The following is a 23784-nucleotide window of genomic DNA, read 5'->3' on the forward strand; positions in this document are numbered from 1 at the left end:
CATTCGATTTGATCTCATTATCACACATTTTTTATTCACACCACCGGAGACTAATGTTAGAGAATGGAGAGAACAGAAAATAATTCTGAAATATATACCGTATTCTAATTACCGCGGGGCTCACCGTGTTAAAAGGCGGAGTCTCCGTAACTGGTTCTATTTCAGTATTTAACACAAACACAGGGTGCACTGCACAATAGGGCGCCGATGCCCTTGGCCATGGCCGCCCTCCGACAACACAGACAAGCATACAAGTGTGCGTATTTAAAAATACAGATGGAGTAAATCTGAGTTTAGTTGTGGTTTATTTAAGTATTGATTACAATACCAACATTTTTAAAAAAATCATTGCGCACAGGCATAGTTAAATAAAGACGGTTAAAACAAAACTTAAAAAATATATGGTATATAGATGCAAAATAGCACAACGAGGCAAACAACTCTTGATGTGTCTGGTGATATATCGTACTTTGAAGGACATTAAATAAATGCATTGTACATTTTATTTTTGTGTTTTGTTCAAAGTTTATGTTGTCAAATTATTTAAATCATGGCTGCATGATAATCAGCAACAAATTTCCTTTACAATGCTTAGTTTGAGCTGAGAAAAAGTGAAACAAAATGTTATTTTTATTTTTAACAAAAAAATATGGTTTTGTGTTATACCTGAGTGTGTATCACACAAACAAATACGGTAAAGTTCCTTTCTTCAAAGCTAATTGAGTTATCAGTTGTTAAAATGTTTAACTTTTTTGTGACACCCTGTATTTTCTTTTTACAACTCGTTTTTTTGTGTATTTTTGTGCTGCTTGAAACTATCCATGTAATTTGTGTTTGACAATAATTGCAGTTTGCATCACGGCCACAAGGTGGTATGACAACCTTAATAACAGAAGTCATAAGCAGCACTTAGCAGTTAAGCTTCCCCATCTTTTCATTGAGATGTTAGAATGACACATGGTGAATGAAGGACACAGAAAGAAATTGGCAAATTAAGTCAAAACGACGTGACACACTTACGTTACGTTTAGGTGCCAATGACAACATTGACAGAGTTAAGACATTCAGAATGCTTCCAGGAGCTGCATCCTTCATAATGTCTTGTAGAGCAGGGGTCGGGAATATTTTTGTCCCAAATAACAGAAAAGCAAAAATATTTAGAATTTGTATTTTTTGAGAGAGCCATATATGACCATATATTTTAAAGACAAAATTCAACAAAACGGTCAAACCCGCTCTCCCGACAAAAGCAAATTTAATTTCACTGTATGAAATAAGATGATTTGATAAAATCCATGAGTTCCTCATCAATATGAATATACCACTTAAAATATGTCTTCCGTCTGCAGTTACCCAAGAGTGTTGAGGCTAATTTTTGTTGTCCTTAATAATAGTTTCAAGACAAAGTGCAAACAGTTTTTTTTGGGGGGAAAAATATCACAAAATAATGCAAACGAGGATACCAATTTATTCACCTTCAGTGCAGACGTCGCTGGGCAAGAATGAATGTGCGCTTCCTGTCATGTGAATAGCTCCGCCAATTCCTACCGCTCACCCAATCAAAGTGCTTTAGGTGCTTTGCTAGAGCATCTGGGTTTAAAGTTTGTTTTGGGCTACAGTGTGTTCTGTGATTTTTCATGAAGTGTCTCAACAATGATCATATATTGCTCGATGAGCTTCCACTTAAAGCATCATTTAGCGAGCCGCGCCCTATCACACAACTCGCCTTTTTTAGTGGACGTGCCAGAGGCTGTGTGGGATTTCCCGCCAAAATTTGAATGGTCAGCGTCACTGCTACTTCGTCTCTCATTTGTTATGGATGTAATAAAACGGTAATGCTCATTTAAGCAAGTAGCATCTTTATTTTGCCTTTTCTTTCCTGAGGCCTTTCCATTTGCTCTACCATAAAGCTTATCACGCTGAAATGAACTGTCAAATTATCAACAGATCAATCCATAGACAAACGTTTCTGAATTCTTGTCATCATCAAAGGAGACGTAACACATAAATAAATTGTATTCTACTTGAATAAACGGATCCAGTGCAAACTCCCGCTTTTTAAAAAATATATATATTTACACTTTTGTTGTATTCTGGTATTTTACTTTATGATAAGTATTTAATAAACCACAATCAAACTCAGTGCTTTTTTTTTATATGTTTGTTGCTGTATTAAAGTCAGTCGCGTGATGCTCTCGTCTAATAGGCCAGTGCGCCAAATGAGCCGACAAAAAAGAGATTAGAACCAAGGAGAGTGCGCCCTTTAAAAGATTGCGTCTAACGGGTTTGAATTACGGTAGTTAAAATAGTGTCCTATATATACCGAACCAAACCCTTAATGCATCACTACTGTCTCGGCTTTGCATGTGCGACACTCTGCCTTGCATGAAGCAATATGTTAAAAACTGTTCTATTTCATCTCTCAGCCATATGCACCCATGAAAAGAGCCATATATGGCTCGCGAGCCATAGGTTCCTGACCCCTGTTATTGAAAATACCTTGAATTAACTTGTTTTCCCCAAATCAATGTTTTATTTGAAACCTCAACTTTGCATCACAAGTATAGGTTGCACATATCAATTATTGGTTAAGCAGGTAGGCGCCTTGCATCGCTGACTCCACATTGGTGTGTGTCTGAGTGTGTGTGTGTGTGAATGGGTAAGTGTGAAGCACATTGTAAAACTCTTTGGGAGGTCTTCATTGACTTGAAAAGCGCTATATAAATGCAAAAATTTACCATTTATGTTGTTCATCAAAATCACATGCTAAGAACTCCAGGCTCAAACTTTTCAAATTGAGTATTTATAAAAAAAAAATCATTAAAGGACCGGGTTCACAATTCAGTGCCTTCCCAAACTAGAAGGATTTCACGAATGCAGTAATTTGTGGTAAGCTTGCAAAGTGTGCTTGCTCTTTCTGAAGCCTTGAAGGGCGCATAGTTGAAAATTAGCACTCAAGTCTTTGCAATTCTCTTAGTTCGAATTCCTATTACTTTGTTTGTGTAATCTAGCTGTTCAATTTACTACGTAGTACTCCGAAGGGTTGTGTGGTTGAAAACTTTCCTATGTTTTTTCAATCTGTCTATCCAGTTAACATCATTAGGATTTTGTGTTTTTACACTTATCCAATCCATACCCTATCGGCGTGATAGCGTTGCAAAGTATCATATTGCAGTATTACTGTGTCATGAAATACAATAGATTGTTTTTACAGAGTACATTGTGATTACCCCTGCAGCCAAGGTCACGAAGGTTAGGAGAACTGAGTGGTCCAAAGTCTGTGCTGGGGAGAAAAATAGAAGATTAAGACAGGTCGCTTGTGGGTTTTCGATTGTAATCTGTTCATCCAGGTGCTCGGCCTCCTACCAATGTGACCCTTGTCTCTTGTCTGCCGAATTCCAAGAATTCTTATATAATTTTGGAAGTGTGTGTGTGTGTGTGTGTGTGTGTGTGTGCACATGGACATAAATGGGTTTGTGTATTGGATGGAGGTCAGTTAAATTGTAGGGAATTTTCAGCACAGATATTCTTTGTGCCTAAAATGACCGAAAGAGCATTTTTGGTTTCTGACAAAAGAAATAAATGAAACAAAAAATGCTACACAAAGAACAATGTTGTGAATATGTTAAGTCATAAGGGATGCAAGCGATGCGAAGTTGGCTGTTATTCGGGGGTAATTTGCAAGCGACATGACTGCTTAATGTTCATTTTGCACATGATAAGGAAGGTGTGGAGACCACTGTCAAAACTAGGGGTGGGTTGTACTGGTATTGATCTGATCCATTGAAAAACATGGTGCTGCCATTCGATAAAATCCGATACTTTTTGTTTAGAATTGTCATGATCATTGAATAATTGAACCCTCCCCCTTGAGTTTATAATTACGATAAACAGAGCACAAAGATTTTAGGCACTCAAAATGTTTCTTTTTTTTATTAAATAATGACATTGCAAACTTTAACAGTATAAGTAAATACATATCTGCAGGTCTTTGTCCAGGAACAGTAACTGTTTACATTTTTGCTTGCAACTCATTGCTCTCTGCAGAGTGAGATATGTTTCTTGTGATTATTTCAATTTGTGGTGTTGCCACAGTGGCAGATCACTTTACCAAAAAAATGACACCTGACATTGTCCTTTTCTGTTGTTAAAAAAAAAATCCACATTGTGCTGCGCTTCCTATTTGCCTATGTCATGTGTAGGTGTTTTGGTAGGGGTGAGTGCATGGATTTAACCTTCTCTTCTTCCTGGCAGGGGATGACACAGCAGCAGCCCAGGTAGGGAGATATGCTAATCATGTGCCTGTCAGTCACTCACTCAGGCATATGCGCTGGGTGAGAGTGAGAGAAAGGTTTTGCAATGTACCGTAAATTCCGGACTATAAGCCGCTACTTTTCCCCCAAACTTTCAACCCTGCGGCTTATTCAGTGATGCGGCCAATTTATGTACCGTATTTTCCGCACTATAAGGCGCACCTAAAAGCCTTTATTATTTTCAAACCTGACCATGCGCCTTATAATACAGTGCGCCTTATATATGGATCAATATTAAGTCGCAAAGTCTTGCAACTAAAGCAAGCAGCCGCCGACTAGATTTTCCCCCGAAGGCCGATGGTGTATGCTGGGATTTATATACCGGCGTTTTCATTTCCTAACCAATGTGTCAATCATCATTTGAATCAGTCACTATTGGCTAAAGTTATTCAGCGGTAAAGGGGGCAGATCCTTTTGATCATTTACAGGCTCGCATAGGCTAAAGGGGCGAAACAAAGCCTGCAATTGGCCGAAAAAGATGAATGTGAATCACAGGCTGGGTTGCACTACGGCATTTAGAAAACATGTTTTACTATTCTGTATTTGTAAATATTTTACTCTCCTGGATTTACTACACTCACGGTTGTAAGAAGACCATGGTTACGTATCATTAATGAACGTGAAGACTGCAACAGAACTTAGGTGATCTATGCGGATTTATATTTTCCTAGTATCTTGTTTTTAGAACGATCTTGATGTTTCTGTGATGAGTCTATTTTTAAAATAAATTCAATTCAAAGTGTTTATTGTCATATGCACAGTAAAGAACCCAGTTTCCCTGCACAATAAAATTCTTACTTTGCTGTCCCCACAGTTGCCAGCAAAAAATAAAATGGAAACTAAGAAATATTTGTTTGGTGACATCGTACGGACACCGCATCCAAATGTGTCTACGACACGTATTTGCTTCTTTGCAAGCTTTCGGAATGTTAAGGGGGTAATAAGTTTAACTGAACTATCTGACTGTTTTGTCGACGTTCCCATTGTAGCGCCTTACAATCCGGTGCGCCTTATGTATGGAAAATATGAGACCAAAAACTGTTTTTTGGGGGTGCGCCTTATAGTGCGGAAAATATGGTAATTTTTCTAACGGCCGCCAGCGGCGCTCGAGTTCAATAGGTAAGATGTAGACCGGTGGAATATATGCGCTGAGGAAGACTGCAACTTCTCAGCTTGTGCACAAATTAAATTAGCGTAGACATATCCTCATCATGCAAATTGCAAAAAGAAAGGCACATGACGCAACCTTCAAGCTAAACGCAATGGAGCAGTCCGATAAAGAAGGAAACCGAGCTACTGCACGTAAACTTTACTTTGCGAGCGTGTTGCTGGCGTGTTTTTGAATAAGGGAGCGTAGGACGACGTCTCCATGACAAAGTCTCTTTCCCATACTGAAGGAAGATGACTTTGATGACGTCAGTTATAAGGAGGAAGATGAGCACGGTTTACCATTGTTTCTACTTGTAGATTAAGTTTTTTTTTAACAGATCCGTTTGCAGTGTTGCAAGCGTGTTACCAGTAGCGTTTTGCTACCCTTCACAGGCACGGTTTGGGATGAAAGTTATATTATTATTATTATTAAAGCTTTGAAAACTCTCTCGGTGTACCGTCTTTCTTTGTAAATATGTGTAACCATGTATAATATGTATTTGCAACTGTATATTTTTGTAATGTATTTTTCTTTTAGAAACTTATTCTGGTTTTGCACGAGCAAATGAGAAAGAAGGGGCGGGGCAAACGCGGGCTGATGGGAAGTGGAGTAAAGGTGAGACGTTTGTGGACGCGGCCGACAATAGTGGATATATATTTTTCCCACCCTTAATTTTGGAAATATACACTTTTTTCCTTGGATTACTTTCAACGGGCACCTGGACTCTGCAGGTCTGCATCAAACCTTAAGTACCGGTATCATTTTCCGTTCATCTTGCCGGCTGTGATTTTTGGACTGTGTCGGGTATGGGTTAATTATGTGTTTGTGTTGCATTTTTTCAATCTGGGCGCATGCGGCTAATATACAGGTGCGGCTTGTGTATGTACAGAATCGGATTTCCTCCCGAAATGTGGTGTGTGCGGCTTATAATCGGGTGTGCTCTATAGTCCAGAATTTACGGTACATAGTGTAGAGGTGTTTTGAGGAAATTGGTGGCGTAGCAAAGTATCGATCCCCGGACAATAGTAGTATTGCTTAACAACGATAATATCGATACTTTAATCGCTCTGCCCACCCCTTGTCAAAACAGGAATTCCTACAAGCTTAGTCATTTTCTGTGAAGTTCTTGTGTCCTTTTGCTTCTAAATATTTGGCTAGCCTATAGCCAGATTTTGGCTAATATTTACATGCTAAGACTACTTAGCTAACTTCCTATAGTTGAGCAGTTTTAATTTCTAAACACATAGATTGTGTGTGACATGAAATCATTTTGTCCATTGGGTGAGACGGTAAGCTAAGTGCGAGGTGAGTTTAATTTACCTTTGTTGTTTTATACTTGGGGCAATGAGCACACTTGTGAAATTTTTGAAAAATATTCTAGCAACACAACAACTAGAAAATAAATACTGGAAGTTAACCGAATCCCAGAGGGGATTGTTTAACCTTTTTAAAGGTGTTTTTGTGCACTGACTGATGCATGTACACACAGTTGTATGCAAAAGTTTGGGCACCCCTGATAATTTTCAAGATTTTCCTTTTATAAATCATTGGTTGTTCCGATCAGCAATTTCAGTTAAATATATCATATAGCAGACAAACACAGTGATATCTGAGAAGTGAAATGAAGTTTATAGGATTTACAGAAAATGTGCAATAATTGCTTAAACAAAAGTAGGCAGGTGCATAAATTTGGGCACTCCAACAGAAAAAATACATCAATATTTAGTAGATCGTCCTTTTGCAGAAATAACAGCCTCGAAATGCTTCCTATATCTTCCAATGAGCGTCTGGATTCTCGTTGAAGGTATTTTCAATAATATTTAGGTCTGCGAACTGAAATGGCCATTCCAGAACATTATACTTGTTCCTCTGCCTGAATGCCTTAGTAGAATTTGAGCAGTGTTTGGGGTCGTTGTTTTGTTGAAGTATCCAGCCCCGGCGCAACTTTGTCACTGATTTTGTTTGCAAGAATTTGCTGATACTGTCTGGAATCCATGTGACCTTCAACTTTAACAACATTGCCAGTACCTGCACTGGCCACACAGCCCCACAGGATGATGGAACCACCACCAAATTTTACTGTGGGTAGCAAGTGTTTGTCTTGGAATGCTGTGTTCTTCTTCTGCCATGCATACCGCCCCTTGTTATGTCCAAATAACTTGATTTTAGTTTCATCAGTCCACAGCACCTTATTCCAAAATGAAGCTGGCTTGTTTAAATGTGCTTTAGCATACCTCAAGCGACTCTGTGGCACGTGCGCAGAAAAGGCTTCTGCAGCATTACTCTCCCATACATATCTCCTTGTGCAAAGTGCGCTGAATAGTTAAATGATGCGCAGTGACACCATCTGCAGCAAGGTCATGTTGTAGGTCTTTGGAGCTGGTCTGTGGGTTGAGTTTGACTGTTCTCACCATGCTCTACCTCTGCTTATCTGAAAATTTTCTTGGCCTGCCACTCTGGGCCTTAACTAGAACTCTGCCTGTGGGCTTTCATGTCCTCACAATGTTCCTCACAGTGGAAACTGACATCTGAAATCTCTGAGCTAGCTTTTTGTATCCTTCCCCTCAACCATGATGTTGAGCAATCTTTGTTTTCGGGTCATTTGACAGTTGTTCTGAGGCTCCCCTGTTGCCACTCTTCAAAGAAGATACAAAGAGGAGATCAACTTGGAACTGGTCGCCTTGAATAACCTTTCTCATGATTGGCTTCACCTGTGTATGTAGGTCAAGGGTCAATTAGCTTACCAAACAAATTTTGTGTTCCAATAATAAGTGCTAAAGGTATTCAATAAAACAACAAGGGTGCCCAAATTTATGCACCTGCCTACTATTGTTTAAGTAATTATTGCACACTTTCTGTAAATCCTATAAACTGCATTTCACTTGTCAGATATCACTGTCTTTGTCTTCTATATGATATATTTAACTGAAATTGCTGATCCAAACAACCAATGATTTATAAAGGAAAATCTTGAAAATGATCAGGGGTGCCCAAACCTTTGCATACAACAGTATCTCATTAATTACCAGACTAAAGGCTTAGATGTATTGATAGTGACCAATCAAAAATAAATTGCAATTACACCCCGAGCTATTAGTTCAACAAAGGTGATTTGAGACTAATAAATCAAGGTCAGAGAAGATGAACTTTGATCCAGAACAGCTGTAAATGAGAGCGGGTAAAGCCGGAGTTCTCAGTCATTAACCACAACATGACATTTTGTTTTGAAAGCTGCTTTAAGAAATTCGCTGCTAACTAATTTATTTTTGCTTTAGATTTTTTCCACCAAATGGGGTGTTAGTGGGAAAACAATTTATATACATATATATATATATATATATATAATAGGCATAGGCCGCTTTAACATATTCTTGGCCTTTTTTTTTCTTTTCTGTCTGCAAACCTGATTTTCTTGCAATTTTTGTGCCTTACACCTGGGTTATCTCATGAAAAAGCAGTATTTTTTTCTTGGTATTCCTTAAAGCTTTGTGCAGGTAGCACTTTTCTTTGCTCCTGAAGAACATCATCAAATTTCCATGTTTCCTCCCACAACCCTCCTTGCCAATCTTGTTACCCTACCTTGCAAGAGTAAAGACACCCTACACATAACACAGAACAAAGCTGAACAGAATGTTCTGTTGTCTGTACTTCTCAGTTTTATGCTGTTGACTAAAAGATGAAACCAGATGCCGCTCACTGTCATCTGACTTGAGACACTTGATCCTCACTAACACAAGTCAATACTGTCTGGCAGCCTTACACTATGTACCTGTTACATCAAATGGTACCCCTTCACCAAGTTTTCACGGTCCACTTTAACCAATGCATGAGTGAAATTGTTAAGCCTCTCCACACTTATTAACCAAGACATATGTCATGGTAATCAACTTTGTATGTCATTTACCACAAGTAACAACGATTTTTGTGTGTATATATATATATATAAACTGTTCATTACTTAAATCATTATTTTATAGCGAAAAGGTGCAAGATTTTTATATTATGTTATGTAATTTATGTAGCACTATTCAAATACTCTATATCAACACGTCACTTTGGGTATTTATGTATTATATTCCTTTTACTTTATTATTGTTTTAGTTTCAACCCAAGGATACTGCTGGAAGTGTGAATTTCCCTACGGAAAAAAGTATCTCTCTCTATCTCTATCTATCTATGACATTTTCAGTTGTTGTCGCACAAAGAGGAAACCAACTGTGTTTGCCTAGATTCTTCGAGATTGCAGTGCTACATTTGGCCACAATTAGGTGCGGGATTGATATTGAATGATTGAAAATTAATTTTTAGTTGAGTTCTGCTATTAGGTAAACATTCAAATTAGTTGTTTTTCAGGGACATTTTAGCCGTTGTCCTCTCAACTCATTACCTTTATTTGAGAGGAACTATGGAGGGCTACTTGATAATTATTCTACCGATAATTACGAACTGATGATTGAACATGACAACACTGTATTCAACGTTGTGTCTTCAAATGATATTATTGGACAACATTTGAAGCAATATGAATGGGCTAAACACACCCCAAGTCTATTTTTGGACTAATGTCTATTACAGATCAGACCATATTTAGCCCAAAAGACATTTGGTGCTGGATGGAATTTGTTGTTTCCTTGAACTTAAAGCCTCCTTAGATAAAATGACCTGGTTTTTTATTTTTAAATGTATGTAATTTTTGCATGTCTTGTTTGTGAACCATTTGGCTTTGTTTGACTGAAAACTCTCCAAGTCAACAAACTTCATTAACAAGAGTCTTATTTGTGAGCTATTGACACAATTCCTTTGCTGTACTGATAAAGATCTGTCAATAACTGCCCTTTAGTGTTTTGTCCATTTTGGGTTTGTACCACAAAAGGTTATCTCTGCCAAAAGCTGCCATTACGCGACCCTCTTGGTCTGTAATTGGCCACATGATGTGTTAGTCTGACCTGGATGTAGGGCTGCTCGATTAAACCAAATCTAATCGATTTTTGCGATGAGACATAGTGCGATAATGTAACTGCAAAACACTGTTGTTGTTGTTTTTTTAAGGATATGTAGTTCCAGTTTGTTATTTGAGTAATGGAGTGTTTAGCCCACAAGAGTTTTCGCATTTTGGGGTTCAAAAGTGCCAGCCAATCAGAAGCAGGTTTTTATGGCACCAGCCAATAAAAGTGAGGCAAAGTTTTCAAGACATCTATGTGCAACTTTGAGAGGCTGTTGTAAGCTCTCAGTCAAGCAATCTGGCCACCAAAACAAACACGACAACTCGTACCTTTAGTGGCTTGTTACATTGAAAATAATTTCATCAATGTAATCGGACTCTAAGGAATGCCAGAAGAGCGCAAATAAATGCTGATCACAAGTGGGTGCTCCCTGGATTTTTAGCGTGTCCGGGAATCTACTGAGGCGGCGTAAGCTAACAGCTAGGCTAACAACTCTTAAGCCACCACTTCCAAACGTGGCTTGTCACCAATTCCAGATCCCATGAAATAGACGACTATAGTGTATTTAAAAATTGTGCAATGCCTTTTGCAGTAACATATTTCCAAAATAAGAATTATGAAATAAAATATGAATACACATTCTTCTATACATACGCAAGATATATATTTCTTTACAGTCTTGGTGATGACCCTGGGGAAGAAACTGTCTCTGTGACTCCTAGTCCTTGTTTTAAGGGACCTGTAGTGTCTGCAAGAGGGCATCAGGCCAACGAGGTGGTGGCTGGATTGAGAGGAGTCAACTCCTGTTTATTTGTATAGCCCCCAATCACAAGAAGTCCTTTATAATAATGTTGGCTCTGTTATGGTATTGCGGGCCGGTAATGTCCTCTAGACTGGGCAGAAAGAAGGCAATTTTTGGGGGTTAAAAGTTAGATTTTTGAATACAATAAATATGACCACTACCTGTTTTCTAGTAAGGTTAAAAATTAAGTTTTTCAATCACTAACTTAATTTTAAAAGTTTCGTAATCATAGGTAGGCAGCAATATGTGCCATGTTAATGATTGTTAAATTGTTTTAGACCCAATTAGATTTATCAGATGCTACATTACCAAAACCTGTAATTTAAAGTGTATAGCCCTGTGAACCAGCCAGCCAAATTTTTTTATCAATCTATTATTACTTACTTGCTGTTATTCATTGCTACTCTTATTTATTGTTAAAATACCAACATTTGGATGTTCCGGTTAGAGTCTTGTGAGCTGTGTCCTTTTACCTACCTTGTACTGTACTTCCAGAGCACAGGTGTAATAAGACACTCTAAACTATTTGAAATTGATTCTCTTAATCTTCTCTCCCCAGTGTAAGCAAGTCCCACCTTTTAGAAACACCCACAAACTTGAAAGGTCACAGCAGTGGATAGATTTCATCTGTGGTGTCTGAAAAGAAAGCAGGTTAATCTGTATAATAGAATACGGGAAGAAGAAGGGTAAACAAAACAGTTTACTATCATGCCCTTACGTGGGCCAAAACAAACCCATCATGCTTATCTAGTTGCACAGCGACTTCTATATTTCACACCTGGACAGCTTCGCTTTAGCTCACAGTGTACAGGATTTGGTTTCACTGTTTGTGTGGTACTGAGCTTTTAATACAGAGACACATTATCCTCAACCAAACTATAGAGGAGTATAATGTGTTCATAATTTTTAAATGTTACCTTTTACAATTATATTTGCCCTCAGCCATGTAGTACAGTGAGCCATTGTAATGCAAAAGGCAATTCTGTTTCTGGAATGGAACACACATGACCTCATTTTGAGTTTGAAAGGGTTTTTGTTTTCATAGAAGCAATTTTTGCCTCACCTAATACTGTTCCAACATTTATGATGTTGTGTTGTAGCCTTGTGAAATTCAGGCATACACATTATCCCACTCAATCATAGAAACGTGTAATGTGATGGATGCCATATCCGAGATACTTATGTGAGAACACAGCGTCACTACAAAGTACTTTGTCGGACACATTTTGGGAAGTGCTTTCTACCCGGATAATCACATTCGCTAAATTGATTAGCAGTTAAAAGCCTTGCTTCCTCTGCTCAAAGAAGGCTAGAAGGAGCTTGAATGGCCCAGCAGATTAGTCGGTGCCAGCCTTGCTTCCTGTATTGGATTTCATTTCAATTGATCAATACACACGGAGCTAATTGGTAAAGACCAGCACTTATATTTCTTTTCTATATTTTTTTATGCTGTAGATTGTCCAAAGGGCTAACATTTAAACTAAGGAAATATATCTGGTGCTGCAAATCCTTACAATGTTTGTAATTTTAATGTTGTGTTTTAAAATGTAAAATAATGCTTGAATTCTGGAGCAGTGCTTGTTAATGCTTGAAATTGTTGCTATGTTTCTTAGGAGTCTGACAATGCATTAAATATTAAAAAGTAAAACAAGTCTGCTTAAAAAATACACCAACACGCCTGCTCAGGTGGCTTCACTCTGTCATTGAATTTCTTCTTCCCTTGTGATTAACGGCACTTGGCATTTGTTTGTATTTGGTAATGTCATGTGAAGCGTCATTGCCCTCTACCAATCGTGCCAAATAGGTACAAGATGCCAGGAGACTGCGGTTTTAAGGAACGATAGCTAGAAAACGGGAAAAACAATGGCTAAAACATAGGACAAATTCTCAGCATGCTGCAAAGTATGCAAAAAAACAAAGCTCCAACTTTTCACAATGGGTGAATTAGCTTTCTCTACTCATATGAAAGGTAATTCACATAGATGACTAGCTTAGCTGTGATACTTTTTTTTTTGCTAACTTGTTGTCTCCATGCTACACCTAAACAGGTCTCTATGACATGATTTAATGTGTGTAATTTAATTAGTGCAAGGATAACTTTATGGAGATTTATTATATGGGCCATGCAAAAAAATTAAGGTAGTGTTTCCCAGTGGTAAATTGTAACGGGAAAATCTCCCTGCCACTCTAAATGTAAGCTACATATTATTGCAATTTTCTTTAACATCTATATATATTGGGAGAGAGTTGTCTCAAAAACAAATATATTAGCGATTTATTTGTCTTGATAAATGCACACGCAAGATTAAAAATTGCATGTGTAAAAAACAGATATATTTGTGGCTCTGCAAAATACGTGATTCACTCTGGATGTTTTCTTTTGATGGTACTGGATATACTGGAAAATTGGCTTTAAAAATCTTTAAATGGTGCTTAAATTTGACCATGAAAAACGGGTACAAACCCTGATATATGCAACTGAGTATAAACTATTTATAAAAACATAAACCTTTTAACTTCTTCGAAGAACTCCTCACATAACGTCTGTTTTATTCTTACACCTGGATTCTAATTGGATTTTTTCCCTCCTGCATGTGTCATCAGAATGACAAAATATGACGTCAAAAACTACCTGGAGAAAATATACAATGTTCCCGTTGGAGAAGTCCGCACCCGGATACAGTATGGTGAGTCGCATTCCATTTCTTCCAACCAAATACTTGACCGAAATTTACCGACTACATTTTAAAACTCATATTAAAATATTTGATATAACTTTTATTATATTGACTGATTCAGGCTGTTAAGAACAAAAATGGTATACAGTAATCCCTCGGTTATCGCGGTTAATGGGGACCAAAACCACCCGCGAAAAATGAAAATCCGCTAAGTAGCGACGCCCTTTCAAAAATGCGTAAGAAAAAAAAATAATTTAAAACATTTTTTAAAATTTTTTTAAATTTTATTTTACACCAGCTCGGTGGCCTTGGGGGTATGGCGCCCGCCCCGAGACTCGGAGGTTGTGGTTCAAGCCTCGACCGAGTCATACCTAAGACTTAAACATTGGTACCCGTTGCCTTCCTGCTTGGCGTTTAGCATTAGGGGTTGGAATTGGGGGGTTTGGTCACCTAATGACTCCCAACACCTCAGTTGGGTTGAGCGAGGGGGCTGGGAATCCCTTCCTCTGGATCAATCTCCCAAAAAGAGTCAGAAATGACTCTAGCCACCTCCCACTAGGGATATGGCTGGTATATATATGATATATATGATTATATATCTATATATATATATATATATATATATATATATAATTTTATTTCATTATTATTATTTATTAGACCCACGAAGCTCTGAACCCGCGAACGTGGAACCACGAAGTAGCGACGCCCCTTCAAAAACGCTTAAGAAAAATAATAATAATAATAATAAAAAAAATTATATATATATATATTTATATTTTAAATTATTTCATTTTATTATTATTATTTTTTGGACCCGCGAACGTGGAACCGCGAAGTAGCGAGGTCCCACTGTAATTTTAATTTATAAATATTACATGTGGTTACCTACTTCAAATTATCCAGATTCTGCCTGCGTGCCCTGAACAACAGGAGAAGTAGCTTTACACTGGGATTCGCCTTGATTGTTGAACTTGTGGACTGATTTGCTCAAGTTTCAAGTCTCATGAGTGGTGCAAGGTTACTTGATGACAATTATTTGTGAATTAACGCCGCTCATGCATGAAGTACACTAGTTCTTCAGTTTTTCAAAGGACAAGTACTCAAACACGCACACACATGTCATCTTTTTACTGAACACATAACACCACATTGTCATCGCAACAGGACATCTGTTGTTCTACCAAGCATACAAATGCAACAATAATATAGCAATTCCAATCAAATACAGCGTGTCCCTGATTTTTATGTGGGATATGAATTGGATATCTGTATAAAGCGGCGCTTCCGTGAGCGGCTGCCTTTTCCAGCAGCTGCCCTATTGTTTTATTGTCTGCTCCTATCTTCGGTGTTTTTCTTCCCGTTTTGACAACTACACTATGGATTACTTCTATCCTATGGGACATGGGTTTTAGCGCACAAAAATGCGCGTATTCAAGGAATTTCAACTCCTTGCCCTGAAGAATTCTCGTGCCGGCGTGATGAAGGGGCCTATCGTGGAAGAAGAGCCGGAGCTAGCGAAGCGGCTAGCGGCGTTATAAGTCTTCGGTACCATCCTTAATCATGGTAAATGCGAACTCACGACCAAATAAGATCATCGAGTGCTGGTGGAAAAAATCGAAGCGCACAGGGGGCGCAGTTTCTGTGTTTTGCGGAAACGTGGCTCACGTTTAGCATTCCGGACGCTAACGTGTAGTCACCCGGAGCTACCCGGAGCAATCCGGCTTCAACGCCGCTAAACAGACACGAAAGCCGGGGGGAATCGGAGAGGAGGCGGACTTGCTAACACGAGGTGGTGTATCCCTGGATTTTCACAAAGAAAATTTTTCCATCTGCCACAGGGATGTCGAACTTTTGGACTGGCGTGACGTCATCCGCTCCGCTACAAGCACCCCTAGGGCATCAAGTTAATCTGTTAATAAACAACGGGGTAGACTGCTGGAAGTGTGAATTTCCCTACGGGGGATGAATAAAGTATCTATCTATCTATCTATCTATCTATCTATCTATCTATCTATCTATCTATCTATCTATCTATCTATCTATCTATCTATCTATCTATCTATCTATCTATCTATCTATCTATCTATCTATCTATCTATCTATCTATCTATCTATCTATCTATCTATCTATCTATCTATCTATCTATCTATCTATCTATCTATCTATCTATCTATCTATCTATCTATCTATCTATCTATCTATCTATCTATCTATCTATCTATATATATATATGTATATATATATATATATATATATATATATATATAAAATCGTTTTCTAACCGGGCAGAGGTTCATATTTTTATTTGCAATAACTCTTTCGATCATCAACACTAAAATGTAGCAGCCAAACATCTTAAATTTGAGTTACATAAAAGATGTATTATGTTATGTCACATTTCCCTACATATTGTCATTCCTCAGTTTGAACATTTTACACTTAAAGCTGTCAGCTTTCAGTGTCAAACTACTTAATTTTAGAATCCCATTTTAGTTACCTGTATCCATCTTCTTGTTTTGGCTGCCAGGGCATACTGTTTCTTGGACACCCTTATTACAAAAACTCTTCTACCTTGACTTTTCAGAGCAAATTCGCGGGGCAGCTGCCTCTGATTCCAACTTTTTCAAAGTTCTGCTACATAAGAATTGTAGAGGCCACTGTGCCTGTAGAAACATGAGCAAGTACAGCGGAAAATTATGTCCAACCTTGCCCATTTTTTTTGACATACCACAATATGATTCCTTCCAGGCAGTCCCTTTAACCCTGTGGATTTTTTCTACTATGAAATACTTTGTCAGCCTTTCCAATAGTGGTGGATCACTATGTCTATGTTTCAGTATTTTTAAAGGGACAGTGTGTATTTTTGACCCATAGATGTTACTGGTTGGTGTAGTGCAATTGAACACGTATGGTTTGCTTTCACATAATTTATTAGATTCATATTTAATCTGGGGTTAAGCAATACGGCGAATAAGCACATCACAATATTTGTGTGTCATATTTACCCATTATATATTTTAGGCCGCTTGCCAGGTTAAATAAGAGGCTGCACCCATCACCTTTAACATAAATTTCAGACTGGTGGAACACTGGATACTAGATAGCCCCTTTGACTTACAGTTCTTAACCTGGTTTCGGTCAATCTTTGTGGATCTTTCATGCTGCCACCATTCCAGCATGTATTTTGTCATAATTCCGCTACCATTACAGTATTCCCTCGGTTATCGCGGTTAATGGGGACCAAAACCACCCGCGACGCCCCTTCAAAAATGCTTAAAAAAAACAAATAAATAAATATATATATATATATATATATATTTATTTATTTATTTATTTTATTATTATTTTTTAGACCCGCGAAGCTCTGAACCCGCGAACGTGGAACCGCGAAGTAGCGAGGTCCCACTGTACTAGTGGTGGGAATAACGCCGATCTGAATGAAGCCGTTGCGTAAAGGTGTTATTTTTTTCAGGAACAGGGTAATCTAACTAATTTTTTTTTTCCTGATATTTTACTGATGGTCAAAAGAACCACTTTACATAAATTGAGACGAGGCGTGTTGGGGTGGACAAGTGTTACTTTTTGTGTCACACACATGTAAACCGTAACATACTATTGTAAACATTAGGAGACAAACCGTGCATGTACTGTAACAATGTGGCATTATGGGTAATGTAGTTATCAACTTATGTAAGCACATTACATAGAGAGAGGGATTGGATAGTCACTTGATATTGTTTTACTGTTGATTTTTGACTTGAAACAAAATATTTTAAGTGCAGTTGCCTATTTCTACTTGACCAGTGTTTCAGATTGTGAGAGTTTGATATATTCATTTTACACTACAGTGTTTAATGACCTTTATACTGTTGAACTGTTAACTTTTGTTGTGTAAAAAAATTTCAAGTACAGTAGCATGTGTCTGACAAGATTGTTATTTCTTCTATTGAGTTAAACTTACATTACATTGTCTTACATATGACAATGTGAACAAAACTCTTGAAGTACAGTAGCATATGAGTACTTGACCAGTTGTCTGCTTGTGAGTGTTAGATTTAATTTTTTAAAGTCACTTTATGTTGTTTACTGCTGATTGTTATTTTATTATATTGTTTACTGTTTATTTTGGTTGCACTTCAAGTGTAGGATAAATATGTTGTTGGCGAAGTGCAATTAATATTACAAGGTTCTACAACACAACTTTGTCATTTCTTCTTTATTCAACTGACTTGAATACTTCTCAGAACATTTTAAATGGTTTTACATACAACAAGTTCTAATAGTTACTTTCCCTGGTAAATAGTTACCTTTACTATAGAGTAACTCAGCTACCGACTCTTACTTATTTTTTGAAAGAAGTAGTGAGTAACTATAACTAATTACTTTTTTTAAGTAACATGCCCAACACTGACGGTTACATAGCATGCAATTTAGGATAACTGAAGATTAAATTGACTGTTGTTGTGAATGTGTGTTTCTGAGTACCGTATTTTCCGCACTATAAGGCGCCCCTAAAAGTCTTAATTTTTTTCAAAAGCTGACCATGCGCCTTATAATACAGTGCGCCTTATATATGGGTCAATATTAAATCGCAAGGTCTCGCAACTTACGCAACAGCCGCCGACTCGATTTTCCCCCGAACGTGGAGTAGTCCGCGGTGTATGCTGGGATTTTTATACCGGCGTTTCATTGGCTAACCAATGTGTCAATCATCATTTGAAACGATCGCTATTGGCTGAAGTTATTCTGAGCCTCGGATTGGCTAGAGGGCCAAAACAAACCCTGCAATTGGCCGAAAAAGATGTGTCAATCATCCGTTAAATCGATCGCTATTGGCTGAAGTTATTCGGAGCCTTGGATTGGCTAGAGGGCCAAAACAAACCCTGCAATTGGCCGAAAAAGATGTGTCAATCATCAGTTAAATCGATCGCTATTGGCTGAAGTTATTCGGAGCCTTGGATTGGCTAGAGGGCCAAAACAAACCCTGCAATTGGCCGAAAAAGATGACTGAATAGCAAGCTTGCTAAACTACGCCATAAAGAAACATGTTTCATTAGTCTGTATTTGTAAACATTTTACTCTACTGAATTTACTACACTCACGGTTGTAAGAAGACCATGATTGCGTATCATTATTGAACGTGAGAACTTAGGTGAGCTATGCGGCTTTATATTTTCCCGGTATCTTGTTTTAGAACGATCTTGATGTTGCTGTGATGAGTTGAGTGAATTCAACTCAATTCCAAGTGTTTATTGTCATATGCACCGTAAAGTTGCGAGCGAAAAAGAAAATAGAAACTAAGGAATGGTTGGCATTTCTTGAATCCCAAGACTTTAACCTTCCAAATGATATTTGAAATGATGCATTTGAGTGACATCGTACGGACACCGCATCCGCACGTGTCTACGACACGTATTTGCTTCTTTGCAAGCTTTGGGAATGTTAAGGGGGTAATCAGTTTGACTGAATCATCTGACTGTTTTGTCGACGTTCCCATTGTAGCGCCTTATAATCCGGTGCGCCTTATCTATGGAAGATATAGGACCAAAAACTATTTTTTGGAGGTGCGCCCTATAACCCGGTGCGCCCTATTGTGCGGAAAATACGGTAAGACTACAGATAGTTTTGGTCATGTCTAACATGGAAACAGGGGCTGTTGCCGTCTGTCATGGCGCTCATAGTTGGGGTAATGCAACATGACGTCATGTGCATGGGTTTAATTTCAATGCCGGTCCAAATCTGATAAGTAAAAAGTAAATGATTTTTTAATATGAGCAAGATAAATGGACAAAGACAGTGGTTCAGATGACCAGTTCCAATTAACAGTAGTGTAGTTCAAACATAAGTTAAACTTTATAACCACCCTCCTTAGATATAGTACATTATTAGTGTTGGTGGGATCAATTTTAAAATAATAATAATAATAACGGCTGTTAATCAGTAATTAAAATTATTAACTTGATAGTTTTTTCTTTGAAGGGTACTGGATAAATGAGAAAATTGGCTCTGAAAGTCCTTCAGAAGTGCTTGAATTTGGCCATGAAAAAGATGTGCAAACACTGAACAAAGTAATGCAAATGAGTAAATAAAAAGGTATAACTGTTTTTTACCCTTCTAAGAATACTCAGGTATTGCGTTTATCGTGCAGGCAATAATATTTTTACCCACAGCCGACATTGCGAAAGGCCTATCGACACTGTTTACTTGGGTGGTGACATTAAAGCTTGGCAAAAAGGAGAGCTCGGAAGACAGAAGCAGCTTGAGTTGGAAGGGGTCTTGTGGGGCCCCTGTGATCCTGTAGTCTTGCGTCAGTGAAGGTATCCTCGACTATGTTGAGAGTTCCACTCCATCGGCAACATAAAGACAGGAACGAGCAAAAAAAGAGTGAGGGGCGCAAGCGGCCCTTTCTTTCCTCCATGGGTAGCGGGGGTATTTTGGAAGGAGTTGCCATGGATACCCTCCTCGTCTGGGATTTGTAATGTGATATCTTGCTGCCAAACCACAATCTCTAAGTGGGAGAAAGTGGGAGTGGTTTGTGAGTGTTCTATGAAAGCGTTTCCTGTCTTTCTCTATGTTTGGAAAGGATTACCTGGAGTTTAATTTTCCAACATTTTTGTGTGTGTCATAGGATTCTCTAAGTCACAGGTGTCAAACAGGCGGCCCGCGGGCCAGATCCGCCCCACTAAGGGATTGAATCCGGCCCGCGAGACAACACTCAGAGAAGCGCAAGAGAAAAACAAACTGCAGGTTGAAATATGTCAACTTGATGTTGCCAAAGAAAGGTGCCTCGAACAAAGACACTGTACTTGTATTTCTCTCTCTCTCTCTTTCTCTCTCTCTCTCTCTCTCTCTCTCTCTCTTTTTTCCCACCCCTTTTCTCCCACTCTCTGTCTCTTTCACTCTCTGTGTCTCTCTTTTTCTCTTCCTTTGTTGCTCTTTCTCTTTCTCTCTCGTTGTCTTTTTAACTTCTTTTCCTCTAACTTCCTTTTTTCCTTTTCTCTCTTTTCTCTTTCTCTCTTCCTACCCTTTGTGCTTTTTTTTTTCTCTTTTCTCGCCTTCTGCCTTTCTATTTCTCTTTGGATTTCTTTCTTCCACTCCCTTTCTTTCCCCCTCTCTCACGACTTCTCTTTTGTTTCTCACGCTCTCTCCCCCTCTCTCTTGCTTTCTTTGTCCCGCCCTCTTCTCCTTTTCCCTCCCTCTTTCTCTTATTTCTTTATCTCTCTTTTTCTTTCTCTTTAATCTACTAGTCCGGCCCCCGACAGAATGTTTGTTCTATCGTGTGGCCCCCGAGTTAAAATGAGTTCGACACCGCTGCTCTAAGTCGTTCTTTTTTTGTTTATGGAGAGACCGGTCAGTGTCTTAGAAAAGTAGTCATATTTCCCAGTACATGTTTTCAGCAACGTGACTATTACCACGCATCCTACCTTTTTTCCTTCCTCTCACTGGGACCTCCAGTTGTCTTAGTGTGGGAGAGTATTTGCGTTTTACAACATTGCTGACGAATTTTCCTGAGCAAGGCTTGGCTGTTATTGCAAATACTAGCTACATGTACCTGAAAATCACACATTCGCACCAATGACCACAGTGAAATGTTTCTTTTTACATGTTTTAATATATGACTGTTCCTTGGCAACATCATTGCAGATTGAATTGACCAATTAGAAAAGCTGTCAAAAAGATTTAAGCACTTTGATGACCGGCCATTGGCCCGTCATGCATATTTGTAGATGAGTTACTCTTGAACTTTTTTTCGGCCACTGCACACTAAGTTTTTAAGAAATTTAAGTTTATGAAAGCAATGGCATTAGATTTATTTATATGATGCAAAGCTGCTTGTTTGAAAAGTCTTCTCCCCGCCTTACCACACACATGCATGAATGCAAGCATGTCGCACACATGTGCCATACCACACCACTTTCACTCCTCAAGTGCCCTGTCCTTCCTGCAATTGGGTAGATCTGACAAGAAAAAAAAACATGATGTCATTATCATCTCCAGCTGGGGAAGTGGTTAACCGACATTCCCTTGTTAACAAGATAACTTTCATTGTTTTGTATTTTTGCTGGACCATATAACAACACACACACACACGGTCTTTTTTTTTTTTGGGCGGCAGACTTTATATTAATGGCTCAATCAACTTGTCTCCATTTTTTTTCTGTAACTTAGATGATATACATATATCTTTTTAGGATTATCCAAATATCGAATGTAAATATTCTTTTTATATTTTTAACAGAGTGCAATGATACAAAATACAGAGATCCCTCGGTTATCGCAGATGATAGGGACAAGAAGCTTCTACGAGTGAAAATACCCTAAGTAGCGTGGCTCCTTTATAAAAACCCCAAAATGGTTAGACTTAGATGAAGTCATTGCTGACTGAGAGTATATGATTGTAACAAAATAACAATTATAGATCTACAAATAATAGCACACAAGACATAGTTGCAGTTGAGTGAATATTTGTTTTGTCATTATACAAAAGTATAACAAAATTGAAGGGTTATCCTTTCAAAGTAAGAAATTAATTTAGAGAGCGGCCAGCTATCTCTATGCTTGCATCGGGTGTCCTCAAATTTAGCCAGATCTTCGAAATGATTCAAATAAAACCGTCACAAATGTAGCGGTTTCCCACAAATCTTAGCTTTGGGTCATCCGTTTATTGGCTAATGGACCTGGTGTTGGCAAGATACAGGTTTCGCTGGGGGTAGGTAGCTTCTGAGGGTTGTTAGCTTAGCCATGGCAGTAGGCCGGGCCTAGAGTCTCGCTAGTGCTTTCTCACCTTACGCACCCTTAGCCCATTCCCGGATGCAATAACAATGAATGCAGCACCCCCTGGTGATCACGATTTTGTGGCGCTGACATGACTTTCCTCAGAGTCCAATTTTGTCGATGAATTTATTTTGAATGTAACAAGTGGCTAAAGGCTAGCAGTCGCTACGCTTCCCAGTCAACACCAGTCTACCACAGTTGCACACACAGTGACACCAGCCTATCACTGTTGCGAGCACAGATGGTAACACACACCAAACACAGAACGCCCTCAGAGTGCTGTTTAACAGAACACAATGCACCAGGGCAGCACGATTACCCAAAATGGTATTGATATCGCGATGTGGTGTATTGCAATAGGTAATTGTAAGACACTACGTTTTTTTTCAAAGATTTATAGTTGATCTCATTTATGGTGTGCTTGGCCAACTAGAACGGTGCTGGTGTTATCGATTTGTGGCTTTTTTCATCCTGTCACTCACCATGTGGGTTTATTGGTGATACACATGTTTGTGTATCATTGATTTGATAATAAACATGGGTTTGTCTCGCTGTTGCGCTCTTACCTTCCCTGGAGGGGCCAAGGGGAGTATTTTAAATAATGCAAACCCCATGGCAATATCTTTTAATCTACAGTGAACCTTTACCCATGGGCGTATACAGCGTGTAATTGGGGATGCTCGAGCACCCTCAAATTCAACCCAAGCACCGCCAAAAATTAAAGCATTTTTAAAACTCATCTCCATCTCATCTCATCAGCTCCACCGCTTATCCTCAGTAGGGTTGCGGGGATGCTGGAGCCCATCCCAGCAATCATCGGGCAGTGGGCAGGGGACACCCTGGACTGGTTGCCAGCCAATCGCAGGGCACACGGGGACAGACAACTCACTCGCTCAGTCACATCTAGGGACAATTTGGACCGGCCAATTCACCTGAAACCGGAGTGCCCGGAGGAAACCCACGCAAGCACGGGGAGAACATACAAACTCCGCACAGTTAAGGCCGGGAGCTGGATTCGAACCCACTCAGGAAGTTCCCACGACCTCAGTACTGTGCCGTACACGCGCTAACCACTGCGCCGCCGTGCTGCCCAATTTTAAAACTATTTTTCTCTTAATA

The 23784-nt window shown here is 38.8% G+C and overlaps 1 protein-coding gene across 1 annotated transcript in view; it reads left to right on the forward strand.

Moving 5' to 3' along the window:
- The window catches only part of mrpl23 (mitochondrial ribosomal protein L23), a 71960-nt gene that overhangs the window by 8235 nt on the left and 39941 nt on the right, over positions 1 to 23784 (forward strand). Inside the window, exon 3 of the mRNA XM_088340904.1 lies at positions 13813 to 13895. Coding sequence (XP_088197030.1) covers positions 13813 to 13895 — 83 coding nt within the window. The remainder of the gene's footprint in view (positions 1 to 13812; positions 13896 to 23784) is intronic.

The sequence above is a fragment of the Urocampus carinirostris genome, chromosome 7, assembly GCF_059441175.1.
Source record: "Urocampus carinirostris isolate Australia breed hairy pipefish chromosome 7, RoL_Ucar_1.0, whole genome shotgun sequence".
Classification (NCBI taxonomy): domain Eukaryota; kingdom Metazoa; phylum Chordata; class Actinopteri; order Syngnathiformes; family Syngnathidae; genus Urocampus; species Urocampus carinirostris.